At 40.0% G+C, this 8,699-nt stretch overlaps 1 protein-coding gene across 1 annotated transcript; it reads left to right on the top strand.

Annotated features, from left to right (window-relative positions):
* The first annotated feature begins 899 nt into the window (after positions 1-899).
* Positions 900-8,499, top strand: LOC146652053 (uncharacterized). The gene is made up of 13 exons (XM_085382689.1): positions 900-1,071; positions 1,153-1,331; positions 1,498-1,605; positions 1,736-1,829; positions 1,936-1,985; positions 2,093-2,174; positions 4,080-4,165; positions 4,251-4,445; positions 4,548-4,643; positions 4,859-4,987; positions 5,150-5,254; positions 5,410-5,495; positions 8,478-8,499. Exons 1-13 carry the CDS (start codon positions 900-902, stop codon positions 8,497-8,499), a joined length of 1,404 nt encoding a protein of 467 aa, XP_085238815.1.
* Positions 8,500-8,699: the final 200 nt, after the last annotated feature.

The raw sequence follows: 8,699 nt of genomic DNA, 5'->3' as shown, positions 1-8,699 counted from the left end.
AGGTCTGACAAATAGGATTTTATATAAAAAAAGTAAGTATTTGTTTTAATTCCGAATAAAACAGTGTTTCCCCTCTTCTGCTGATCTAACTGTTAACTGCTTGATAAAATGCAGTAGTAGCTAGTTAGCTGGCAGCTCTTCTTCTACCTCACTGTTAAATAAATGCGCTGTAAAGTAAGTCATGTTAAGTTCAGTAGATCTTTAAACTTCATGTAAAACTATCCGTGTGTTGTTTCTGCAGTTTTCTCTATCAGGTTCACATTGCTCATGGAAGTAGTGCATAGCCAGGGGCGTTTCCAGGATTTTTAAATGTTGGGGAAGACAGGAAGTCTGAATATTTAAGCTGATGGAAATACCAGGAGTGGGTTTTTCATGCAAAGATATTTCAAGATTAAGTTCAGTTTTCACTGATGATTGTTGTCTAAAGATTGCCCACAGCCCAGTGTGCTCTCTGCTACTGTGGATAGTGGTGGTAGACTCGGTAGCTTTAATTGTGCCCCATTTTTATATATTTTTGAAGGGGTGCCACACATAACCTTTCTGACAGTTGTCAATATCTGTACATGTTTAGACTTTCATCTCACTTTGTCAGTCGAGTCTGGGTACTTTGCATAGTTGATCACATTTTCTTCTTTTATTGTAGGGCAGTTAAATAGAACTCATCTGAATATTGTAAATCATGCACATCCCTAATAAATTCAGTGTAAAGACTTTCATGTGCAGCTCTTTGCACTCATATAGATGCTAAAGCCTAGAAAGTGGCAGTGCACAGGAGTTTACAAAAATTACACAATGTTGCTTAAACAGTCTAATAGCCTGCAGCAGTGAATCCTACCTGTCTGCTCCTCTTATGTTGTCTTCCAAACATACACTTGAGGTTGTCAGGATCTTGTGCCGTGATGAATAACATCCATGAAGACAGTGTGGATTTTCAGTCCAATTCACAAGAGGAAAAGCAGCAGCTCTCTGTTCAGTCAGTCCTGTCCAGAGGATCCCAGGAGGAAATCAAGTTCACTAAGGGCCAAGCAGGGCACAGTGATGATGAATGCAGTACTGACCTGGAAGACGATAGTATGTTCATGGAGCAAAACAATTCCGTAATAGTAGATGTGTTTTTTATTTACCCGTCACGTCTTCTTATTTTCATTTCAGTTTTCACCTCCAGCAGGAGATTGAATTTGTCCCCATCAGACGTGTATCTAAAGGCCTGCAAGCAGACAGGAGCCGTTCCTGTTTCCTACATCCTCTGCCACTTGGATGATGCTATTCTAGACCTGAATTACTATGGGCTGGGACCTCTGGGGGCCAAAGCTCTGGCTATCCTTCTGAAAGTAATCCTTTTTTCTAGCTATTCATGCAATCCCCAAATTAAGATGGTGTAGGTCATGCTGGATCAAGTTCTGGTCATGTAATGAGTCTGTAACATATTTCAAATGAGTTTGTACTTTTTAAACAATATTGTATCATTTTTTATTAATTTATTTTTTAATGTTTTAGAGTCACGGTGTAGTCACCCACCTCGAGTTGAAAGGGAACTCACTTCAGGCTGAAGGGACACAGTATCTGATGGCGATGCTTTTTGAAAACATCAGCATTCAGAGTCTAGTAACGACTTTAAAAATATCACATTCAAAACTACAGTTTTGTGTAGATGTAATCCTCTTGCTGTATGTGCAAGAGAAATGGCCTTAATGTTATTTAAAAAACAAAAATCTCAATCTTGTCTTTTCTTCAGAATCTTTCTGACAACAAGCTGGGCCTTAAAGGAGCAGAGGTTATCTCCAAAATGCTGTCAGACAATCGTAAGCTCAAATCCATCAACCTCTCAGGTGCTCAGCCAAGTCTTAAGCTATGCTGACATGAACTTCTGTCTATCACTGTAATACAGCAGCGAAATGAAGAAGGTAATTCTCTCATTTCCCTTTGTTCTCTTAGAAAATGACTTTAGTGACGCTGCAGCTAAATGCTTGGCAGAAGCATTAAAGGTGAGTGCAGACTGCCGAATGCCGCATAATGAATTACACATGTCTATATGTGTCACGTCTATATATGCTTTAAGCTGCAATTCAGAATTTTGTTTCCTATCTAACAGAATGATTTTGTGGTCAAAGAGCTTGACCTCAGTTACAACTGCATCTGCGATGCAGGAGGAGAAGACTTGGGTGTCATGTTAGGTACAGATCATCTCTATTTCTGTTCACATTAGATCCTTCAAATTAATGCAAAGCTTTACTTTTATTTTTTGTAAATTAGAAATTCTAATGATGAAGCAGCTTTTGACAATTTTGGAATAGCATCTGGGCTTTAAGCGTTAGGGTAGAAACAAGCTATCCTCACTTTGGAACATCCAGCTGTAAATTTCTCTCTCTCTGCATTGGCTCCCTGTTAAGTCTAGAATTTAAAATTGTTTTCCTTACAAACAGCATTTTGAATAATCAGGCCGTATTAGGACAATATGGACCGTGTAGTACAGCGGTCCCCAACCCCCGGGCCTCGGACCGGTACCGGTCCGTGAGTCGTTTGGTACCGGGCCGCGAGAGTTGAGGCTCAGGTGTGAAATGTATAGTTTTCAGGGTTTTTATCAGTTTTCAGCGTTATTTTGTTGTCGTTTTTATCGTTTACTTGGTTTTCCTTGGGCTTTTCAGGTGTGTTATGAATAAATGTTCTTTTTTTCGGTACCAGTACTAGTTTTATTTTGTTGTATTTATCCGCGACACCTTAAAGGCCGGTCCATGAAAATATTGTTGGGCATAAACCGGTCCGTGGCGCAAAAAAGGTTGGGGACCGCTGGTGTAGTACCATATTGTCCTAATAGAGAACTTCACTCTTCACTCTCTGGTGTTTCTCTACTTTTAAGATTTGACTTTTTGATGAAGTTTATAGTTAGGGCTGAATCAGGTGACTCAGAAGGATCCCTTAGTTACTTGTTATAGGCACAAAGTGCTGTGTGACTTCCTGTGATCCACTGAGCATTTCCTCTCCGCTCACCTTGTCAGCACTCAGCATGTCATTAGATTCGGCCTTCTCTCTCTGCGAGTTGTGCTCTCTCTCCCATCACCCACAATCAGTTGCCACTGATGGCTACCCCCTCCCTGTTTCCGTGAAGATAGGAAGTACCTTGAGGCAATTTTGCACCGTATAAATAAACCTTCATGTGGGAGGACACCTCTGTAGTGATAACAAAGAATATTATAGATCATGCAATGAGAGTCAGGGAAAGAAAGTTGCTAAAAAGCTGAGGATTATAGCTTCTTATTAGTAGATATACTGTGAAGGCTGTTTGAGCATTATTGTTCTTGTTGTTGAGTTTCCTTCCATTATGAAATATAGTCAGTGTGCCCTTATGATATTATACTATATCATTGTAGTAGTTTACGTATTTTAGAGAAAAAGACAAATTCTGCTGCACGGCATTGATTCTCAAAGTGGGTGTTGTAGCCTCCTGGTGGGCTGTGGAAGTATTGCAGGTGGTTCATTTTGTGATTTTAACTACCGGTAAAAAGTCACATTATATATTTACATACATTACATACATTTCCATACATACAGCTACTATTTAAATAAGAAATAGAACTGAAACAAAAAAGGGGGATTTTAAAATAACACATTTTTTAATTTTCTGACTGTTTTTGGTCTTGAACTCGAACTTGAATTTATATCTCGTCAGCAGTAGGGAAGAAATAAAACTGAAGCAATGGCTGTCTGGTAGTAGAAGTAAAGCCAGCAGAGCAAATTAGCAGGCAATCAAAATGCATCAACAAAACATAAAGAACTAAATACTATATACTTCATCTTATTCCGTGTGATGATCAGATGTACTTTGGTTGGGCAGCATTTGATTTTCAGCAGTTTGAAGTCCTGGATTGGCTGCTGTACAGACTTTCTAAACTAAAGTAATTATGAAAACAAACAAGCAGGCCTATAAAAGAGAAATGTGACCCACTGATATATTACTTAATAGTAAAGTATTAAGTATTCCTAAAGTATTTCTTGAACTTGAGAAAATTTTACATGTAGCTTGTAGATTAGTCTCAAATGTATTGTGACTTTGTAAAAATGTGTATTTCACTTCCTTGTAGCAGAGAACATCGGTATTGAAGTCCTAAATCTGAGCTGGAATCACTTTCTTATACGTGGCAATGCGGCTCTGATTGCTGGTCTAAAGGTGACTAAAATGACACACTCGAGCAAAGAGTTCAGTTTTGTTAACTCTCGTTGCTGACCTTCTCTCCCCCCTTTTCTTTCCTCAGGTAAACGCAACACTGAAGCAGCTCCAGCTGTCGAACAGTGGATTTGGCCGTCCAGAGGTACAGCTGATGGCTGAAGTGCTGCAACAAAATGACACACTTGTGCTGCTGGACCTCAGCATTAACTGTGTGGACGATGAAGCTGTAAGGCTGCTCTGCCAGGGCCTGGCCACCAACGAAACCCTCGAGGTTCTCAAAGTGAGTAAAAGACTCCTGCAGCAATACTTCATTGTAACGATTTTAACGTCATTGCACCCTATGAATTTGAGATCATGTTTGGTCTTTGCGTGTGCGTTTCAGCTCTCTCGCAACCCCATAACAAAAATCGGAGCCGCCACGCTGCTCAGAACGGTTAAAAACAACATGAAATCAGCACTGGAGGAGATCGATATTTCTGTAAGTGCCGTGAAAGAATATAAGCTGAGGTGTAAATAAAAGTAGTATCTGTTTTAATTTACAGTCTGTTTTTGGTTAATGACGCATTTGTTGTAATTTTGCCTCTGTACACCACCGCAGTGGAGTACATTTTTGTACACAAGCCCCCAAAAGTAATTAGATACACAATCACAATATTATATGATCATAATATGTCTGTGACTGTGTGAGTGCAGAGTGTGCTTGTCTGTGAGACCTTTGTGGAGCTGCTGGAAGAAACCCGCGTGACCCGCCCTGCTCTGCGGTTCCAGTATTATATTCTGCCCTCCGTCACCAAGAACTTATTGGCACTTGGGATCTTTAAGGTACATTGTCAAGAAGGCTGAGAAAACTGGTGATGGGAAAAGATGGGAAAATCAATAAAATCATTTCTGCTTTTTCAGTTCATACTTCAGAAGTCTTAGCAGCCTCTTTAACATGCTTTCAACTGTAAAACAAGAGCTCTCTCTATATGTTTTTTTCCGTAGAAGTTCTTTGAAGAGCAAAATAAGAGCATCATGGATTTCTTCCAGGCTCTGGACAAAGAGGGAACCATGAAAGTCTCCACCTCTGCCTTCAGGAAGGCTGTAAAGGTCAGGCTAACGGTTTGTCATGCTGCAGTGATAATGTAATAATGCACCTCATGAGCAACGATAGCAAATCTATGACAGAATGTTAACTTAGTAAGTTGTAGCTCCCACTCTTGCGTGAATGAGCGATTGGGAAATTGAACTTGTCACACATGCAGGAAGCTAACATACCTCTGGATCAACAGCAGCTTGGCTGGTTGGTCAGGAAGTTTGACAAGAACTGCACGGCAACCATAGTGTACAGGTTAGTCTGCAAACACACAAACAGCAGCACATGATGACCCCTGATGATGTCTTTAACAAATGCAGTTCATTTATTCTAGTTTGCCTGGGTTTTTGAAAACCTGGACAACACTGAGGTTAAATAAAAAAAGTTTATTTTCTTGTTCTTTTCATTTAGAAATCCAAGTTTGACAGAATCATCTTAACTTGGGCTTTTTTACCCCGCAGTATTTTCAATAATATTTTTATTGTCTTCATTTGAACACAGAGTTCAGTGAGGTTGTTTTTTATGTGTGGATGATAGACTGTATATAAATGATGGACGTAGGCACTGTGCTGTCATTGGTTAGTGATGTCCCATTGTGAAATCTCAAACTAAGCTGCTTTGCATCCTGTTTCATCCATACATCCATTTTAAAAACAGTCTGGGGTGTGAAGTAAGCCTTTAAATGTAATCAGGGGTGTTTCAAGTTAAACACTTACTAACTGAGAAATATCTTCAGAACGTCGTCTGTCAGCCATGAATATAATGTCAGGTTCTCTTTAAACTGTGTCTCTATTTTTGCAGTCAGCTGACTGAGCTGTCATAGACGTGGAGACACAGTATCACTAACAGGAAGATTTGGGAGGGCTGTTGACATCTTTAAATAAATGTTGTTGGAGTTTATACTTGATTTTCTCCTTAATATGCAGTAGTTCCTTCATTGATTTCTAGTATAACTTTCAACTAAAAGCACAGTTTTGCAATTTTTTCACAGTTTTAGCTAAATCCAAATCGGTCCACTTCAGTGTGTACACTTGAACCTGTGACATCAACCAGCTGCACTAACCTCAGTGCTGTGAGCTGTGGCTCGGCCGGCGGGGTCCTCTGCCTCATTCTCTCCATCCAAAATAATCTTCTGGTATGACAACAGAACAAGAGGAGGAAGAAGAAAAGAGCTGGGGTCCATATCAAAGGACAGAGGCGACACAAAGAATAGGGCCAGATGCGAGCCAGTTGTTTCACCACATTCGTTAGCTTTGAATGAAATGGCCCGCAAAGGAAACGGTACACTTATGAATATGCATGCAGAGCATTACTTATGCAGGCCCTGCCGAATGGGATTACTATTATTATTAAGAGTGTGCAGAATTGAATTGTCTCAAGGTGCGATATCGAGCAGCGCTATCGGTTTCTGCCAGGTGGCTCCAGATGCAGCTACAGAGGAGACAATGACACAACGCACGGTCTCATCTGCGTCGGCTTTTTGTGTCACAATTAAACGGCTTTTTGTGATACAACTATGGGTGATCAGAAGATGCGTCACCCTTTAAATTGACAGTTTAATTATCATTATTCTTTTGAATATTTTATCAGAGATTTAGCTTTGTTTTGAAACCTTTAAGTGAAAGGAGCCCCAGTTATTAGTTTTTTAACAGGCATGTGTTACAAAGAAACTTGGAGTAACAGTTCCATAGATTTGTCTACGAGATGAGCTACAGGTGTCAGCAAACCACCGTCTGTTTTGGTTGGTGCTTCTTTCACTCTTTCTGGATCTTCCTAAACATGAATGTTGACCTCTATGTCAACACCTGGGCTTTATTGTCAATGCTGCTGAAACAGGTTTTGTAGAATCCAGATCCAGACTGAATCCAAATTTGAGCCCATCTGTATGCTTCAGTATGCAAACTATAGGGACTAAAGTACTGGGCCACACCTCTTCGTCTTTGAATTTAAGGGGGGTTTCAGTCCTTTTCCACATGAAATCAAGCACCCAGCCTTGCAGTCTACGTTTGCAAACCTGTGTGAAAGAACGGGTCGTTCTAAAGAGCTCACTGAATCCAAGTGTGGTGTTGTAACGGGATGCCCTTGTCAGTTTGTGAAATTTCTTCCTTCCTAGATATTTCACCATCAACTATAAGCGGTATTATTGCAAAGTGAAAGCATTTAGGAACAAGTGCAACAAAGGCATGAAGTGTATTAGAAGGTAGGAGACAGTAGCAAAGGCAGGAATGTGGACCTGAGAGTAAGGGATCAGCTGTGGAGGTCCCTGGAGGGAGCAGCAGAAAGGAAAGAGTAGATTTTTCATGCATTAGTGTGAGGTTGCTTAAAAAAAACCTAGAAAAAAGTCACAAAAATCATAAACTGTATTAACAAACAGTTTACCTGCATCTGGTGTTTTGCAGCTGGATTGTTCCAAGCAACATGAAGAACTTGCCACAGGTCTTTTGTGGGCTTCAGGCTTTCACTCCTTTTTACAGGACACTGTCTTCTTGTTCTAACTGATTCTGGCTCAGTTTGGCTTTTCTGTCATGCTCATTGATGCTAAATGAATTTGGGACCAATCAGAGGTTTCGCCGATAAGACTGGAGGATGAACTGAAAAAAAAAAAAACTAAACTGAACTAAACATCTTAAGTGCTTCAATCTTTTATGCAGTACTGCTCCCAAAAAACCTGTACATAGAGTGTACTCAGCTTTTTAAATCAGCTGTCCAGTAATGGACACATTTCTCTTAATGTACTTTTTCAGCTGGACTAAAATATAATTCTTTATATAACAGTATTGCCACAATGAGCTTGTTTTGAAAGCGAGAAAAAAAATAACAGAATAATTTAGGTAAATTATCTCTCTGATGTGGCTTAATCAAAACAAACAGCTAGCTGCCAATTTCTAATGGGCCATCTTTCATCTGAATGGACACAAAGACTTGAAACCCACGTCTTATTGAGCAGTCCCATTGGAAATTCACAGATTTGGCCAAATTTTGAAGACGAAACATAAAACCTGCCAACAGGCCCTTCAGATATCTATGCACCCACTGGCATACGCTGCCAATTATCATGATCTCAAAAGCGCTAATGGAATCTTGAGCGGTAATAAAAGTAAATAATTAAATTAAAGGAGCTCTTGTATCATTGTTTGCTGTATTCAGGCCCATTAGAACCTCCAGTATTCTCATGGTAATGTAATGTTTTGGTTTTTTGTGCCCGCGTAATGAATTCTGTGTTTTTCCTCCAAACAGTGTTGTTCAGACATTTGTGTAGGTGCTGGCAGAGAAACAAAGACGTACATTAGGACCCATTGTGCCCTGTGATTATTAAAGTAAACAGAAATACTGAAGAGGTATCATACACAGCTGCAAACACTTGAGCCTGTTTTTGTGAAGTGGGAGAAAGGGCCAAGCAACCCTCAAGACTTTGTCAGAGATGATCCCATTATTTGGAGCTTCTCAAGAGCTGAGCGG

Source organism: Rhamphochromis longiceps, linkage group LG15 (assembly GCF_057381845.1).
Source record: "Rhamphochromis longiceps isolate RC_006_pf linkage group LG15, R_longiceps_female_GT1.1, whole genome shotgun sequence".
Taxonomy (NCBI): Eukaryota; Metazoa; Chordata; class Actinopteri; order Cichliformes; family Cichlidae; genus Rhamphochromis; species Rhamphochromis longiceps.
The sequence above is the reverse complement of the archived record's forward strand: the minus strand, read 5'-3'. Positions and strand labels throughout refer to the sequence as shown.

Bases quoted from the DNA above. Each gene is read 5' to 3' on its own strand.
- LOC146652053 (XM_085382689.1), top strand. From the start codon at position 900: ATGAATAACATCCATGAAGACAGTGTGGATTTTCAGTCCAATTCACAA. The intron at 1,072-1,152 runs GTATGTTCATGG...TTTTCATTTCAG, and splicing joins TACTGACCTGGAAGACGATA to TTTTCACCTCCAGCAGGAGA. The intron at 1,830-1,935 runs GTGCTCAGCCAA...TTGTTCTCTTAG, and splicing joins CAAATCCATCAACCTCTCAG to AAAATGACTTTAGTGACGCT.